Below are 19,224 nucleotides of genomic sequence, written 5' to 3'. Positions count from 1 at the left end.
GCTGACAGCTCCAAGTCGGCAGTACGCTACACCCAGACCTGTTTTTAACATCGGCATCTACAGGGCAAGTGGTCCTGCTGGAACTTACTGTCCCTTGGGAAGACTGTCATAGTTGGGTTCCTGTGGGGGGCTTTGCTGGCCATTCACATCAGCAAACTCTCAAACTCCTGAGAGTAGAAGCACTGTAGTGTAGAAGAGCCACAAAGGACATTCTGGAGGCTGCTAAAAAGGCCTTGCTATGGATCTGGAAGGGGCCTCTTGGACACAAGTTGGGTGCTGATCCCCCCCAGGTGATGGTGCCAGATGATTAAAGACCAAAAACACTCTTTGTCCCTGACATATTCTCACCACAGACCATGTCCAAGCAACATGTTCTCACTCCAAGATGACTAGCATATTTCAAATGGTCTGTGAGTTAAGAAGGAAAATGTCAAAATGTGACAACATTTCGTGGTATAATAATATAACAAGTGAGAAAGTCCACTAACAATGGGGTAGATGGGTCAAACAGACAAAGACTTTCACCCAGGAGTCCATTGTTTGTGTCCCATGTAAACCCAAAATTTAACATTTACTACTTAATGCTTCTTGATGTCCAATCCATGATGTTTTCTCTAACCTTAAACAATCATTCCACAACTGTTGTTCAGTTCACTTGGTGCGGGTGTATTATTAGTTATTATTATGTTATTAGTACATTGATGGAATGTGGAAGCACCAGCACCAGCTGATGTCAGTCAACTACGCTCATTTCTGGGAATGCTAAACTACTCTGGACCGTTCGTCCCTGACCTGGCCCCTGTCCTGAAACCACTGAATGAACGGCTCGTAAAAGGGGAGAAATGACAGTGGATGTCAGCCTGGGAGTCAGCGTTCAAGACAGCAAAAGCACTCCTTGAAGCACAGGAAGTATTGGTACTGTGATCCTAAGCTGCCACTGCACCTTGTGTGCAATGCTTCCCCTTATGGGGTTGGAGCTGTGCTCTCGCACGTCATGACGGATGGCACAGAAAGACCAATAGCCTATGCATCACAAACTCTCAGCAAAGCGGAACAAAATTATGCTCAGATCGAGAGGGAGGCGCTAGTAATAGTCTTTGGAGTATGCAAGTTCCATCAGTACCTCTATGGAAACAAGTTAACCCTACTCATTGACCATCGCTGACCTCCATCCTGAGTCCAGTCAAAGGTACGCACAGAAAACTCGCACACTGAGTCAGATGCGTTTTTTTAATACATATTCGTTGTGAAAATTCATCAACAGGGAGGGAGATTCTGTGTTCGACTAACTTCATGAAAAAAGAAAAAGAGCAGGACAGCAGTTGGATCGTGGAGAAAGGTGGTCTTCTTTCTGATTTGCGGTCCCAGAAGTACTGGACCACCGACCTCCTGAAGTCCACCTGGACCGACCGGGATCGTTGAAAATAAAGGAGTCATCCAGCAGTTAGCAGGATCATGCGCAGCTTAATTCATTTTTCTTTCAATAATGAGACGATCACTGCATCATCGTCACTGCTGGATGACTCCCGATCAGGTCCTGGTGGACTTCAGGTCCGGTTAGCAGAACTTCTGGGAACGCATATCTCCGGGATCCACCTGAACAGCGGCTGCAGAACGTCCCCAATCCCCCTCATCTCCGCAGCAAAGCAGCCCTTCCACCTAGTAAGAAAGAAAGTTAGAAAGATGGATGTGCTCCATCCAATCAGCAATGATGTGTCATGATAGCAAGTACCTACCCTTTCCGGTAGAAGTTAATGTTGTTGTGTATTTGTTAATGTTGTGTATTTGTTAATGTTGTGTATTTGTTAATGTCTTGTTTTTGTTAATGTCGTGTATTTGTTAATGTCGTGTATTTGTTAATGTCGTGTATTTATTAATGTCTTGTTTTTGTTAATGTCGTGTATTTGTTAATGTCTTGTTTTTGTTAATGTCGTGTATTTGTTAATGTCGTGTATTTGTTAATGTCTTGTTTTTGTTAATGTCGTGTATTTGTTAATGTTGTGTATTTGTTAATGTCGTGTATTTGTTAATGTTGTGTATTTGTTAATGTCGTGTATTTGTTAATGTTGTGTATTTGTTAATGTCTTGTTTTTGTTAATGTTGTGTATTTGTTAATGTCTTGTTTTTGTTAATGTCGTGTATTTGTTAATGTCTTGTTTTTGTTAATGTCGTGTATTTGTTAATGTCTTGTTTTTGTTAATGTCGTGTATTTGTTAATGTCTTGTTTTTGTTAATGTCGTGTATTTGTTAATGTCTTGTTTTTGTTAATGTCGTGTATTTGTTAATGTCGTGTATTTGTTAATGTCGTGTATTTGTTAATGTCTTGTTTTTGTTAATGTTGTGTATTTGTTAATGTCTTGTTTTTGTTAATGTCGTGTATTTGTTAATGTCGTGTATTTGTTAATGTCGTGTATTTGTTAATGTCTTGTTTTTGTTAATGTCGTGTATTTGTTAATGTCGTGTATTTGTTAATGTCTTGTTTTTGTTAATGTCGTGTATTTGTTAATGTCGTGTATTTGTTAATGTCTTGTTTTTGTTAATGTCGTGTATTTGTTAATGTCGTGTATTTGTTAATGTCGTGTATTTGTTAATGTCGTGTATTTGTTAATGTCTTGTTTTTGTTAATGTCGTGTATTTGTTAATGTCGTGTATTTGTTAATGTCTTGTTTTTGTTAATGTCTTGTTTTTGTTAATGTTGTGTATTTGTTAATGTCTTGTTTTTGTTAATGTCGTGTTTTTCTGAATGTCATTCTGTTTTTGTTAATGTCGTGTATTTGTTAATGTCTTCTTTTTGTTAATGTCGTTGTGTTTTTGTTAATGTCGTGTTTTTCTTTTTGGGGTTGTGTTTTTGTTAAAGTGATGGTAGTAAAATGCACCCTAGGTAATTTCCACCATGACATCCAGCCAAATACCCACTCAGAAGCATTTTTAGCCATGGTCAACATTGGTCAAGATAGGGCGATCAGCCGAATGTGTTTTTGTTAATGTCATGTTTTTGTTAATGTTGTGTTTTTGTCAATGTTGTGTTTTTCTTTTTGGGGTTGTGTTTTTGTTAATGTTGTTATGTTTTTCTGTTTGTGGTTGTTGTTTGCCCTTCAGGACCACCGTAGTCTCTGTGCTATGATGTACTCTAAATCCTGACTGGAAGTCCTCAAGTAGAGTGTTGTCATTTAGAAAGTCACACCGCTGATTGGTGACTATTTTCACAAGGATCTTAGAGAGAAAATTAAGATTTGATACTGGTCTGCAGTTTGGATCAAGAGTCGGCTTTTTAAGAAGCACCAAATGCTATATGAGGTATTACACAATAAATACAATTTAATTGAATTGTTTCTTTGTAGTAATTTTGGGCCTCTTCATAGTCATTTAACATGACTAGGCTCATTCAGAGAGAGAGAGAGAGAGAGAGAGAGAGAGGGAGAGAAAGAGAAAGAGAGAGAGAGAGAGTGCGAGAGAGAGAGGCGAAGCCCTCCTACTTCCCCCTCCTCCCTCTTCCTCCCTCCTAAACCACGTCCTCGCCTCTGACAGCTCAGTCTGGTCGGAAGTCTCACCAGCACCACTGGGACTCTATCGGTTCACTTGATACGGATACCGGGAGCAGTCATGCCTCTGGTTTTTTCGCCCGTGTTGCTCTTTCTCCTGACTGCGGTGAGTAGCCGAAGTTAACTTTGTATGACTGGAAATATAAATGTTGTTCAGATAATGTTCGGTATTTAAAACAAATAGTCCCAGGCGGATCAGCTGCCCAGCCTCTTCACAATGAACATGATGCTCATTATGTTGTCTGCTTTGACTGGAACAAAATACCTGGCTGCCATGGCAACGCTCAGGTGTGTTCGGTTTCACCAGTCAAAGCCTTTCTCATCCAGCACCTCTGAACTTCCCTTCTTTGGAGTTATAATAATGTCCTGTTAACATTTGCTTTTTATTTAACCATGAGCTCGTCATATAAATGATGTGGTCAGCCTGTTTAGTATGGGTTATTCAAATTCGTTATTATAATTCATGTCACAAACCTTTCATCGCAGTAACTAATGTTAACACTTTACTTTTCTAATGAAACAAAAATAAGCTTCACTAAAGGATATGATGTGGCCCTTATTCCTTCTCTGACCGTCCTGTCCTGATGCGGCTCGGTGCTGATTAATTTCAAACCAAATTCAGATTTGTTCTCTTAAGGGTCTGATGATTGCAACAAAACATCATTCATGAGTGAATAATTATTGGAGCTGGGCTATCGGTGCTCAATGTAAGGTATCGACTCGTATGTGTGGCACGATATGAAACGTTCATGTCACGATTATCCCGCCAAAAATAATTGTGATTCATGATTTTATCCTGATAATCGTAAAAATATTCTTAAAACTCTTGAAAAAACACTTAAACATATTGGAATCACTTTACATTGTGTTAACAAACAAATAGTTCCAATGTGTCACAGATAAGACTAAACAATCATAAGGTCTGTCTTTTATCACATGATACTGCCTGTATTTTTAAAATTAGGCTCTGTCCGCTTTGCGTCCACGATAGTGAGCTAGACCACTTTCTCAGGTCACCCACGATGATAATCACGCTTATCCTGACAATGAAAATTCACCAGGATCGACTTATTGTGAGTGTTTTTTATTCCCAGATGCGCGATACAATCCTATATGGTCCCATCCCTAATCAACCATAATAAGCTGGTCCCAGATTGTACCGAAACCAGTTATGTCATCTTTTTTTGTGTACAGACATAGAAAAACAAGACTGGTGGTGTATTTGACCGAGTCAGCAGTTTTATTAAACGGTGGTGGCATTAAACGCTGCTGAATGGTTCCTCTCACATCGAAGGAAGCAGAAGAAAAGTAAAAGATGAGGAACTGGTATTATCGGGGTGATGTTTGAAAAGACACTCATCTGTTTATTATTATCCCAGTGAGAATAAGAGAGAAAGGAGCATAAAGACGATACTGTATCATTGAGGCGCTCAGAGATGGGAGGCCACTCCTTCACGAGGATACTCTCCTGTCATCACCGAGCTGCAGAGGCTTTGTTGAATCTAGGAGTGGCCGGGTGTGTCGGCCTCACCTAGCACCTCACCAGACTGGTGGATCTTTTCACACCCAGTACTTTTGAGTGAACAATTAAATCAGCTTAAATAATATAATCATAGAGCATATGACCTGCCTGCATAAATAAAAGATACATACATTTATAACATAGATTTTTTTAGGTTTTCCCAGGTTTGTTTTTCGGTTTTTAGATCAGCTTCTTCACGTCATTCAGGATATTTATGATTCTCCCGATAATGGAAATTCACCACAAGTGTTTTTTTTGCAATCCATGATAAGATAAATTAGTGAACATATTTGGACTGAGGAGGAGCGACGGGTGGATCTGATGAACACAAGCAGCAGAGCAGCAACCTTTCTGGATCTGGATCCATCTGGATTCTGGTGTGAAGCTGTTAGCAAAGTTAGCTTCATAATTCAAGGTCAACTTTACAGCTAAGTGTTAAAGTCATCTTAGTAGCTAACTGCATTGGTAGCCATGGTAGCGACCTGTCAATCAGCAGGTAGCCCCGCCCCTAAAGCATCCCCTGCTTCCTGGTCTGTTGGACTCTAAATGGACCATAATGTACTAAAGGAACATCATGCAGGATTGAAGAAGACTTGAAACTAGAGATTGACATCATAAACTCATGTTAACAATGTTTATAATAAATCAAGATAGTAGGGTCATTTTCTCATGGCGTTCACACCGAACGCGATAGACGCGAATTGAGCGGCGACTCTACATTGAAAACCAATGTAAATGGCGCGATGACACGCGATTCAGGCGGAGGCGGCGCGAATGGAGCGTCTGGCGCGATGAGACGCGGCGCGAATGGCGCGAATGGCGCGTCTGACGCGGCGCGAATGGCGCGAATGGCGCGTCTGACGCGAATGAAGCGAATGGCGCGTCTGACGCGGCGCGAATGGCGCGTCTGACGCGGCGCGAATAAAGTTGAAAATATCGAACTTTTCAGGCGGCATCGCGCCGCGACATCCAATCAGCGACGAGTTCAAGCCGACAGACAGATGAGCTGAGATGGACGGGCTGCATTACCAAACCCGACTCGGGAAGACCGGACCCCGGCGCGACGGGGGCCGTACCGGCCTCACACCGTCAGGGCTGAGCCTCGATCAGAAGGACTCAGGCCCCCGCGCGACACCGGGCAATCGATCTTCCGTACGCCCCATTTCCCACGTCCGCCCACCCGTCGGACGGGGATTCGGCGCTGGGCTCTTCCCTCTTCGCTCGCCGCTACTGAGGGAATCCTAGATAGTTTATTTTCCTCCGCTTAGTAATATGCTTAAATTCAGCGGGTTGTCTCATCTGATCTGAGGTCGAATGTGGCCCCGACTCTGGGGAGAGGTGCGAGGGACGTGGCTCCCGGAGGAGGCTCACGGACTCTGGCATCGGGTACCCCGAGGCGGAGGAGGAGGGTCCGCCGACGTGACCCGCCGGCTCCCCTCAAAAATGAGCGTCATGCGCGAATGAAGCGAATGACGCGAATGAAGCGAATGACGCGAATGAAGCGAATGACGCGAATGGCGCGAATGAAGCGAATGACGCTAAAAAAGTCCAAAATGATCAAGCGGCGCGATACACGCGTCTGACGCGATTGTATTCGCGTCTATCGCGTTCGGTGTGAACGCCGCAATAGACCTCTATACAATCAGAGAGGAGTCGCCGCCTGGTGGACAGCAGAGAGAATGCAGCTTTCAGACCTTAGCTATGGCTTCACTTTTCAGAATTAGAGATTGACGCCTGGATCACAATAGTTATACTCACATTGGGCTCCCTTCTATAGTGAATTAGACAGTGAAAAGAAGGAGATCCACACCGAGTACAACCGGACTGAAATGAAAAAATAAGTTTGCCATGCCATTCTATTGTGTACGGATCCTCTTCACTGCCCCATCAACCTTTTGTGCCAGACGGCCATATACCCTTGATTAAAATGTACCTCAAAATGCAGTTCCTTTCCAAACCGTGATACGCACAGTGCCGGTTTTATAATTAATAACATTGTTGTAAGATTAGACAGTTATTGTTGAACATGTTCACACTGAGCCAAAAAACAGTTTTAACAGGATGAAATGAATCTTTGTACAATTTGTGGGTCTGGGTAAATACATGTAGTTTTTATAAAAACAATTTAAATTGATTTATAGTGTTTTGGAAAAGAGCTCTTATATTTAAATTGAATGCAACTTGGCCAACTCCCACACCAAGTTAACGTCAGCATGGCGGGAACGGTTCACACAGTTCTCATGGTCTCTTTCATTCACGTCGTTGCTGCATCTGCATTTGATGCCACTTGTAGTTTTGGATGCTGGGCGTAGGCAGCGGAGCAAAGACGCTGATACTCATAGAAGGGGAATGACAGCCACGTCACTTCTGACTGATGCTCAGCGTTACGGTTGTATTTTTTCACCGAGCAGTAGCACATTTCCTAAGAAAGAAAAACAACCTTCAGCCCCACCCTCACTCAGAACCACATATCTCTCCTCCTGGCTCCTCTCCTCTCCTAATTCTTTGATATGTTGACTGAATGGGGTGGCATGTTCAGACAGACGGATAACGATCCTGTGTTGATTTTGTTCTTGTTAGAACAGAACAACGGAAGAGTTTCCTCATACACAGTTCCACCGACTTATAACTGTAGAGCACTAATCAGCCTGAGTTGATCTCACTTTATTCTAAACTTAAGGTAATTCATAGATAAACAAGACACATAGGCAAGGCAAGGCAACTTTATTTGTATAGCACATTTCATACACAAGGCAGACTCAAAGTGCTTCACATCATAAAACAAAGTGAGAAGAAAAAAGAAAAAAAATAGAAGAATTAAAAGAAAATAATAAAAAAAATAAAAAATGCATTACAGAAAGAAAATAGAAAAAAAACATATTTGCAATAATTAAAAACAGTGCAGACATGAAAAGATTTAGCAGAAAGCTATGGTGAACATAACAGTTTTCAGTCTAGTTTTAAAAGTGGTCAGAGTTGGGGCAAGTCTTACATCTTCAGGAAGTTTATTCCAGCCATTTGTTGCATAGTGACTAAATGATGCTCTCCCGTGATTGTTGTTTACTCTGGGAATCACTAACAGATTGGTCTCAGAAGATCTTAGTGGTCTAGAAGGCTTATGTAGTGGGAGCATATCAGTGATATACTTCGGTCCTAGACCATGTAGTGATTTATATGTGAGCAGGAGGATTTTGAAATCAATCCTCTGACATACAGGGAGCCAATGTAAGGATTAGCAGACAATAATCAATTGAAAAAGAAAATAGAGCCCGACCAATGAATTGATTTAATCGGCCGATATTAGCTTTAAGTCACTATAGCGTCCGGATATGTGCCGATATCGATATATCCACGAGTGCCCTAGAACATACTGGAATTACTTTACATTGAGTTAGAAACCCATGGGTTCTCTCCGGGTTCCTCCCACAGTCCAAAGACATGCAGGATGGACCTGTCTGTCTCTACATGTCTCCCTGTAATAGACTGGTTACCTGTCTGTCTCTACATGTCAGCCCTGTGATGGACTGGTTACCTGTCTGTCTCTACATGTCAGCCCTGTGATAGACTGGTTACCTGTCTGTCTCTACATGTCAGCCCTGTGATGGACTGGTTACCTGTCTGTCTCTACATGTCGCCCTGTGATAGACTGGTTACTTGTCTGTCTCTACATGTCTCCCTGTAATAGACTGGTTACCTGTCTGTCTCTACATGTCAGCCCTGTGATGGACTGGTTACCTGTCTGTCTCTACATGTCAGCCCTGTGATAGACTGGTTACCTGTCTGTACATGTCGGCCCTGTGATAGACTGGTTACCTGTCTGTCTCTACATGTCAGCCCTGTGATAGCCTGGTTACCTGTCTGTCTCTACATGTCTCCCTGTGATAGACTGGTTACCTGTCTGTCTCTACATGTCAGCCCTGTGATAGACTGGTTACCTGTCTGTCTCTACATGTCTCCCTGTGATAGACTGGTTACCTGTCTGTCTCTACATGTCAGCCCTGTGATAGACTGGTTACCTGTCTGTCTCTACATGTCTCCCTGTGATAGACTGGTTACCTGACTGTCTCTACATGTCAGCCCTGTGATAGACTGGTTACCTGTCTGTCTCTACATGTAGCCCTGTGATAAACTGGTTACCTGTCTGTCTCTACATGTCAGCCCTGTGATAAACTGGTTACCTGTCTGTCTCTACATGTCAGCCCTGTGATAAACTGGTTACCTGTCTGTCTCTACATGTCAGCCCTGTGATAGACTGGCAACCCAGCTGTCATTGGGTGAAGGCAGGGTTCACCCAATGACAGCTGGGATCGGCTCCAGCCCCCCCACGACCCTGAATACAGGATAAGCGGTAGACGATGGATGGATGGATGAGTTAGAAACACATTTTATTGTGTCACAGATAAAACAATGAAATCACCTTAAATAAGATAATCATAAATCATAATGTTTCCTTGTGTATATAAAGGCTAAACAAATGAAAACATGTTTTTGTATCCTGTATTGTTAGTTTAGTTTAACTTTCACGTTTCTACCGTTATTGTGAGATAACTTTCTCACTTGTGACGATCTTTACGATTGTCCCGATGATAGAAATTCACCATGATCAACTTATTGTGAGTGTTTTTCATGGCACTCTACGATAAAATCCTCTATCATCTCATGAAGTGAATGGATCGAGTCATTGTGACTGTGTTGCAGGCTGCTATCGGGGCGATCGCTATCTCTGGAGACAATCTGGTAAGAAGAAGACGAGAATGGATTCTGCCTCCGAAGCCGCTGAAGGAGAACTTCAACTACACTCACCTGCCGTTTATAGCCAAGGTGAGTCACAAACGACTTCTACCCGCCAAGTCTTGAACAAACACACAAGCACGTGTCTGCAAGTTCTGATCTGTTATTTCCTCTGGTGCAGTGAAATGATCAGGTCTTCTGCTTTCTGTTCCAGATCCGGTCTGACAAGGAGAGCAATCACAGTATTGAATACTCTCTAACGGGCGTCGGTGCCAGTGAATACCCCTTTCATGTGTTTGTGGCCGACCCGAAAACGGGATTCATCCGTGTGACCAAGATCCTGGACAGAGAGTTAATCGATACGTACAATGTGAGTGATACGTGGCCGAAGAGCAGAGAAGTGGGAGAGTTGCTTGTGATCAGTTTTTCACTATGACCCTTGTATGGTCCTTTCTACGGCCATGATTTCCTTCTCTTATTTCTTCATGGCTTGTTAAGCACTTTGAGTCGATGGTGGAATGTTGTCTTTTGTACTTGGATGCCACTTTTCCCTGGGTGAGATCCGGTAATCGGTGCTTGGAGATGTTTGTGTTTGCATGCTTAGACGGATGACGAAGGCCTTTAAGAAACATTTTTGTTCCAGCTCTCAGGCATTGCTAAGATCATTGGCGGCGGTGTTGCAGAGAATAAAATTGACATACGAATCAAGGTCTTGGATGAAAATGACAACCCGCCGGTGTTCGGCATCATCGCGCCCGGGAAGATCAGGGAGCTCAGCGCTCCAGGTGAGCCCTTTTCCCATCCTGATATGTGATTGACAGTAATCCTACATGACTGAAACACTGTGCTGTTGTATTACATCTCCCTTCTAAGCTGCCTAAGGTCACATCAGAAACGATCGTTACTGAGCAGTTGGCTGTAGACGCTCCACCTAAATGACCAAGTCTTTATCTCATTCTTCAGACGGGAATTCCTGTTCAAAGGAGCAAACATGTTTCATACATTCCTAAAAACCAACTGCTTGTACATATTCACACCGTGGTTTAGCTTCATGAAGTGCCTGAACGGGTGTTTTAAAGGTGCGTAGCAGCTAGCAGTAAACGTTTAATGCTGTCTTTACAGGCACTTCCGTTATGAAAATAACTGCAAGTGATGACGATGAGGTGGGGCTGGAGAACTCTATGATCGCCTACAGCATTTTGGATCAGAGTCCACCTCACGACATGTTCTCCATCAGCAAGGATGGGACCGTCTACGTCAAGAGTCCTGCCCTGGACAGAGAGGTACCTCAGCGGATCAGCGTCAGCTCATCCACATTCGGTCACTCCCCCTCGCACTTTTTCTCTCCATTCTCATGACGTTTGCTATTGATAATTCTGCAAACCCAACACAGTAACCTCTAAATACTTCAAATCAAAACAGAACCGAAGGTCGCAGAGTGTCGAACCTGGTACTGAAAATGGGTCCGGGCGAGCTGGATTGGCCCCCACTACTCTAACTCTAGTCTGCTTTCTGATTTCAGAGAACAGATAAATACACTCTGACGGTAAAAGGTCAAGACTTAAATGGCAAACCAGGGGGGCACAGTGCGACCGCCACAGTCGTCATTAACATCCTGGATGTGAACGACAACCTGCCCACTCTGGAAAAATCAGAGGTACTTTTCTTTCTCCCACGCTTCTATATCAACATTGAGCTGCATAACACCACCGTCGCCATCATCACAGTTGAATTGTTTCATTGTTTTCTATCACAGAATCCAAATGAAAGTCTTTCAAATGAAAGCGTTGTCTCATGATGAGTTGTACTTGCAGTATGAGGGCAGCATCGAGGAGAACACACAGGGTGTGGAGGTGATGAGGATCCAAGCTGTGGATCTGGACCTGAAGGACACAGTGAACTGGGAAACTGTGTTTGCCATTGTCAAGGGCAACGAAGCTGGTCACTTCAGCATCAAAACAGACACCAAGACCAACGAGGGGATCCTCATGCTCGACAAGGTACCGTATTTCTCATTCATAGGAATCAGAACGCAGCGGACACGCAGACCAAAAGAAAGATCTAGCCCGAGACCCATTATTGCTGCAGATGTTAGTGGTCATGTATGTCGGTATTAGGGGCACTCTGAGACCTGACATACTCGAGTGGGGTGTCTGTAGGACATAAAAGGACCAGGACGGCTGGCATTTTGGCTCATTTCAAATTTGATGTGAAGAGCTGGCTCATCTATGACACAAAACACGTCTGCTTACTACATAACACTACATTACAATACATAAACACAAACAACTAATAATAACTGTGCTTGTTTCACAGGCTGTGAATTATGAGGATGTGAAGACCCTTGATCTAGGACTGGCTATGAGGAACAAGGTTCAGCTGTATGATGGGTCTTGGGCATTTAGTGAAAGTGATATACATCTGGGTGGAGGTGGAGGTGGAGGGGGAGGAGGAGGTGGAGGTGGAGGAGGAGGTGGAGGTGGCGGTGGAGGGGGAGGAGGAGGGGGAGGTGGAGGGGGAGGAGGAGGGGGAGGTGGCGGTGGAGGTTCATCATCATCATCATGGTCATCGTGGTCATCGTGGTCATCATGGTCATCATCTGCGACCACATATAAAACCTATCCAATCAAAATCAATGTGAAGAACCAGCCAGAGGGGCCAAGTTTTAACCCCAAAGTCAAAGCCATCCCGCTGTCAGAGGGAGGCACCTCCATCAGCATCAATGACGTGATCGGCCGTTACCAGGCGACAGATGAAGACACGGGGAAGCCGGCTACGGACGTCAGGTTAGTGCACACACAACTACAGCAGCTAAAACCACGTCAGGTGATAATAACTGACGTAGTAACTACAGTGTCAGGTGATAATAACTGACCTAATAACTACACTGTCAGGTGATAATAACTAACATACTAACTACACTGTCAGGTGATAATAACTAACATACTAACTACACTATCAGGTGATCATAACTGACATAGTAACACTGTCAGGTGATCATAACTACACTGTCAGGTGATAATAACTGACCTAATAACTACACTGTCAGGTGATAATAACTGAGGTAATAACTACACTGTCAGGTGATCATAACTGACGTAATAACTACACTGTCAGGTGATATTGTTTTTAATTCCTTGTTTATTTGAATCTGGTCTTATTTTCTGGGCTTATATGATTGTATTATCTATGTGAAACACTCTGTTTGTCTATAATTATATAAGTATATAAGTTTATTAGTCATTATTTTGTACTGCAGGTATGCCAAAGGCTCCGATCCTGACAACTGGCTCACCATCGACCCAAATACGGCTGAGATCAAACTGAACAAGATGCCTGATAGAGAATCTCCATTCCTGGTCAATGGGACGTATATGGCTAAAGTGCTCTGCATTACAAACGGTACTCTACTGTGTTTTTACTCGCTTCAGATGGGTCTCATGTAATGCTGCTCTTCTCTGAGGGCATTTGACATCAAGCTTAAAGGTCGAAATGGAGCTGTTTGTATAAGGATGAAACAAAAACGTAATATCCTTTCAGCAGCATAGATGAAAAATACCATGACAGTCTTCTCATTGGATTATGAAATGTGTTTACCCAGCTGTCTGTCTGAAGAATGGAAGTAGAAACTAAATGCTGTATCTTCTGGGTTTTTTTTACCCAACACAGACATGCCTGCTAAAACAGCCACCGGTACAGTAGCCATCCAGGTGGAGGACTTTAATGACAACTGCCCCAAGCTGACCAGTGACTTCGATACAATGTGCGACACGGCCGACGCTGTTATCGTCAACGCCATAGATGAGGATGCATTCCCTAACGGGGCACCATTTGAGTTCTCCATCATCCCAGAGGGCACGCAGGGCAAGTGGAATGTGGAGCATTTCAATGGTGAGGAGAAGGACAAGGACGCTATTCAAATGTTGTGTAATTAGAAAATAATACAAACTTGGGCTGCCTCTGTTTGTTGACTTCTCTGTCATTTTGGTCTCAGTCTACTAAAATGTCTTTCGTGGATCAGTTTGTTTTTATGCTGTTTTCATGATGAATGTCTTATTTCCAAGAAAGCACATCTCTGGTAAACACCAGATTTAAAGGAGTGCTTTAGTGGATCTCTCTCTCTTTTCCAACTCTAACTTCTAGCTTCATAAATGAGGTCAAAGCTGACGCTAAGCTTGTTTGGACTAGGAGGCCTGGTGGACCACCAGCATGTCTGGAACCTTGTTTTAAAATCACAATGTGGGAAAGTCAAATTCCGGCTCTTTAATCCAGGTGGTACACATTGTCGGAAGTCATATTGACTTATGCCACTCTTCATGTTTGTCCTACAGAAACTGCAGCGATCCTGAGGGCCCACGAGACCTTGTGGCCTGGGTTCTATGAGGTGACATTCCTGGTGAAGGATGAGCAAGGAGAGGCCTGTCCAGAACCACAGAAAGTGAAGGTCCAGGTTTGTACCTGTGAGGACGGGGTGGTGTGTGGAAAACGAGGAGCCAACGGTCAGATCAGCAAAGGAGCCAAGTTTGGACCTGCAGGCATCGGACTGCTGTTCCTGGGTCTGCTGCTGCTGCTACGTAAGTATGATGGGATGCTCAGTCGCTGAACTGGCTCGGACCTTAGTGGAAAATCCATCCAAAGACGCGTGTCCGAGTATCCACATGTATGTCGGCCGATGAAAGCCAAAGAGGTTAAACATGGGACGATATGAACAATTCATGTCACAACGATACTGGACAAAATCATTGTGATTCATGATATTATCCTGATGATCATCAAAATATGCCTAAAACTTAAAATGGCAGCAAAACATAGTCTGTGAAGGTTCTCAGTCATCCTGGTCATGTGATCCATGATAGCTGTCGTAGACGTTTCTAATTCAGGTCTGACTGACTAGTACTACTATACTACTATAACACTTTCAACGATTTTGTCAAGAACATTTTTATGCATCCCATATAGAACACATCTCTTTTAGTGAAGATTGTAAAGGACAAATGAAAACATTTATAAATAATTCAACATTAGCAACATGGTGCAAGTCTTTCTGGTTCTGATCATTCCTGAAAGCCTTTTTCCCACTTCTTTACCATGATATACCAAGCTGGACAACTTTTTCATGTCCCTCATCTGACAGTATTTAAGATTATTCCAACAATTTCTTTTTCTTTTTTTATCATGATCTGCAATAAAACCCTATAAAGTTCCATCTCCAGTCTCTATACCTCAAGAAGACATGTACAATATATGACCTTGTAGCCCCTTGGAGTTGTAAGTATCTATAAAATATGAATTATTCATGACTAAGTCATCAACTTAGGTGAAGTACATCTTTAGGCATTTTTATTAACACTCAAAACTCTTTAAGACTGCGGATTGAAATCACAGCAACTAACACCAAACATTTTCCAGTCCGATGACCACAAGGAAGTCGTAGTTGTGTTCAGGCTGTGTTTGTTCAACTCTTCTTGAAATGGAAGTTAGCTTCTGTACTGTGACATATTTCACAAGAGGGATTCACATGGGCACTAAAAGGAGGTCTGGATGATGATGAAACCGTCTTACAGAAGAGAACAGACAGAGATTCTGATGTAAAATATCCTTGAATTAATTAAACCTCAGACACATGGTTTTGGTTATAATCTGCCCACTGATATTCAAACACGCCTCTCTGTCTAGCGCTATGAATATTGCTCTCTTAGCTATTATGATCCATAAATGTGCTGTTATTTGACCCGTGTGGCTAGCCAGTGGCCCAAAGTCTCATTTGATCAGATGATTTTGTTGTGACACCTGAGTGCAGGATGCAGTCATCGACATTTAAAACCATTTTAAAGGAGAAAAACGACAGATTTGCAATTAACTGCGAGGAAACCTTAGACTAAATCTTTGTTGTTGTTGTTGTTTTTACAGTCTTTCTTCTGTTGCTGCTCTTCTGCAAATGTGGGGGGGCTGGAGCTCTGTCAGACTTTGCTAAGATGCCTTTCGACACCAAATCCCACCTTATTAACTACCACACCGAGGGCCAGGGAGAGAACACGGTAAAACCAACACTTAGGCCACGTTTACACGACAACAGTCTCGCTAAAAACGGGAATGTTTTCCCTTTGCATTTTAAAAAAGTTCCACATTTGGATGACTTTGTTTTTGATCCGCATGCACACGCAAAAACTACCTTAAACGCTGTAGTGTGAATACCCGGCCAGTAGTTAGCACTTAAACTTTGTTATAGATACGGTATAGGTGTATTGACCATTAAGCGTATGTAAATAGTCTCGGCTGATTAGTAGCGTTGGAGCGTTACTACATTTATCAGAGATAACAACACAAACACAGCTCGGCAATCCACAGTTGTTAATGTCATTTTCTTGCATTTGAATGCAAAAGTAATGCGCCTACACGAAATGGAGCTGTCATCACCATTTCCAAGGGGGTGTTTTCAAAATCTTTCACTCTGGTTCAAAAGTTTTCATTTGCAGCCCCCAAAATTATGTTGTCATGTAAACGAATGGCCAGAACGTAAAAATACTTTTGCATATTATGTTGAACGGTGAAGATGTCTGTTTGAAATCTGCATTCAGTCATTTTTTATTCCAAGCAGCAAAATAACAGTTCAAACAATTGGTCTTTTACAGGCGGTGCCGCTAGTGAACATGCAAACAGAAATGGAAAGCAAAATGGCCGTTGCAAACAATACCGCAGCGACGATGCCCTTAACAGGTTTGGATTTCCAGAAATCCGTCACTTCCATAGACGGGATGAACAGGGCTGTCTTTCAAGAAGGTTTTGCGGGCGGCCGAAGAGAAGGAACATGGGGGACGATGGACCGGGCGAGAGGCAGTGGCTTCTACTCCGAGTTCGAGGGCAGAGAATCAGCAAGGGCTGATGGGCTGTATGATGGCATGGCTCTGCCTGACCACTTTCTGGCACAGTACTACAGCCAGGTGAGGAATCATTTAAATAGTTCCACTCATTACTTTGTGTAACCAATGGTAAGCCTGGACAGTACTCTCAAGAACCTATTCCTAAAAGGAAACAAGACTGTACGGAAATCAACTAACTGATAATGAGATTTGGGGTATTTGATTTTGGGGGACATTCAATTCAAACCATTTGCTTTGTGAAAGCCCAAAAAGGTAACCTTTGCCATGATTTCCTTTTTCAACAGAAGGTGAACAGTCAAAGTGAGAACCCTGCAGTGAAGGATGGCTTCTTGGTCTACGACTACGAGGGTCAGAATTCCCCTGCTGGCTCGGTGGGCTGCTGCAGCCTCTTGGAGTCTGACAACGACCTGCAATTCGTTGACAACCTCGGGCCAAAGTTCAAGACCTTGGCTGAGTTGTGCGGAGGCAAGAAGATCCCAACTGAAGTCAAACACGTGTTCACTCCTCTGCCCAGTGCTTCCACTAACACTCAGACCTCAGTAACCAGTTTGCTGACTTCCCAGCACCAGCCCCGTCCGCCCACGTTGCAGCCAACTGTCCCTCAGGCCGTTGTCAGGGAAACGTCAGAGCGTACTCAGATGATGAAGGAAAGCACTGCCGCAGTGAGGAAGGAGATGACCATAGTTAAGGAGGGGCTGGCCAATCAAGGCCAGATGCTGCTGCTACAGCCGCAGCAACAGCAGCCTGTCTACTACACTGCCAGCACTATGATGCAGCCTACGCACTTCGTAGTCCAGCCACAGGTTCAGAACACCATGCTGCTGGCTGAGACACCAGCCTCTAACCTGCAGGGCATGGTACTGGTGAACGGCCCCCAGACTGGTCATGCCCAAGGCATGATGGTTCAGGGGCAGACACTGATGCCCAGCGGACAAGCCCAGGGCATGGTACTGGTTAACGCCCCCCAGACCGGACATGCCCAAGGCATGGTTGTTCAGGGGCAGACAGTGATGTCCAGCGGACAAGCCCAGGGCATGGTACTGGTTAACGCCCCCCAGACCGGACATGCCCAAGGCATGGTTGTTCAGGGGCAGACAGTGATGTCCAGCGGACAAGCCAAGGGCCCGCACATGGTGCTAGTGGAGGGGAGTGGAATCCAGGGGGGCAGTGCCAACCTGATTCACACAGGCAACCTCTCTGGCTCCCAGACCATGATGGTGGGCAAGGTCCCTGCAGGGTCAGTAAGCATTGTGCAGGGGGGCACTCTGCCACCAGGAGGGCTTTCAGGACCTCAGAGGGTCCTGATGGTCGGAGGGCCAACAAGAAGCGGAGGGCAGCTGGTCCAGGAGTCAGGAGGTCTGTCCCAGAAGAGTGGCACTCCAAGAGTCCACCACAGCAAGAGCAGCACATCCACTAGCCATCAGAGTGGCATTGTAGGCTCCTCCACCACTATGGTGGGCTCAACCCCCACGTACCGCAAGGTGGTGGTGCAGGAGACAAGAGAAATCCACTGAATGAGAGACAAGAGTGGACCATTCCAAAGATCCCAATGAGACTGTTCCTTTGGTTTGGTCCAGGTGGTAATGGGATGCTTGTGGGACTCAGCTAATGCAAGAGGGCTGATGAAGAGAGGGGTTCCCCCGTAGACCCTCCTTTAAATCTGAAAGTAGTTTAGAGTTCAAGTATGAGGCGAATGTGTTTGTGTTCATGCCAATGGGCCCCTTTCACAGAAGCCATTTTGAATTACCATTGCAGGATAACCACAAATGTAATTAATAGAATGAATTATGGCCCGGTTCCCTTTCGGTGCACCTGGGCACTGGCAATGTGCATTTTCGTGGACAGGAATGGCTGAGATAAAAATGGCGGCTGTGAAAAGGGCCTGTTGGTAAAAAAAAGGGGGCGTGTCGCTGAGTAGTGGACGATAACTTCCAAACAGATTCACGTAGACCCGGCACTGGTCGTACACGCTTGTGGGAGGATTGCCCCACCCCTTCACTTAAGCCCCACCTGCTTTCATAACTTAGGAACTGTTTGTCTTCGACACTTGTGGGACTGTCATTGGTCTCAGCTGTGATCCTGATTCGACGATGGTGCCCCTATACTTAAGCCATGCCCTCTTTTCTAACTCCGGAACCATTTCTCATGGGCACGTGTTGGTGTTTGTCTTCTATTTCGTCACCTCTCTGCAGTGACACAGAATCATGTTCAGGATAATTGGCACATCCTCATGTTTTGTTTTATGTTCTTGCTCCATTATCTCTTGTATTATATGCTGTTATTGTTGTTTTGCACTTGTTAAAAAAAAAAAAAAATCTAAAAAAACCTGCCAGCCAAAATTGGCCTATCACATTGAGAGAAGCTCAAAATGATCCCATGTTGTCTGTTCTGCAGTGTTTGTAGAATTTTACTTCAAAGAGAATCTAGTTAAAAATGACAGCTGAATGTGATGTACCAAACAGAATGAATACCTCTTCAAGAAAAGCTCAGAATGAACAAATGCTGTTTTGACAAAGTCTAAATAAAACCCAAATGAAACCAATATTCT

The 19,224-nt window shown here is 43.9% G+C and overlaps 1 protein-coding gene across 1 annotated transcript; it reads left to right on the top strand.

Moving 5' to 3' along the window:
- Window positions 1-3,545: 3,545 nt before the first annotated feature.
- On the top strand, window positions 3,546-19,218 carry LOC311014757 (desmoglein-2.1-like). Its single transcript, XM_084011548.1, has 14 exons — window positions 3,546-3,648; window positions 9,763-9,885; window positions 10,010-10,165; window positions 10,439-10,580; window positions 10,918-11,078; window positions 11,318-11,452; window positions 11,610-11,795; window positions 12,112-12,581; window positions 13,055-13,197; window positions 13,465-13,686; window positions 14,127-14,369; window positions 15,706-15,833; window positions 16,428-16,736; window positions 16,961-19,218. Exons 1-14 carry the CDS (start codon window positions 3,604-3,606, stop codon window positions 18,188-18,190), a joined length of 3,693 nt encoding a protein of 1,230 aa, XP_083867674.1. The 5' UTR covers window positions 3,546-3,603; the 3' UTR covers window positions 18,191-19,218.
- Window positions 19,219-19,224: the final 6 nt, after the last annotated feature.

The sequence above is a fragment of the Eutrigla gurnardus genome, assembly GCF_963514095.1.
Source record: "Eutrigla gurnardus genome assembly, chromosome: 6".
Taxonomy (NCBI): domain Eukaryota; kingdom Metazoa; phylum Chordata; class Actinopteri; order Perciformes; family Triglidae; genus Eutrigla; species Eutrigla gurnardus.
This window is presented reverse-complemented; position numbering and strand designations above follow the sequence as displayed.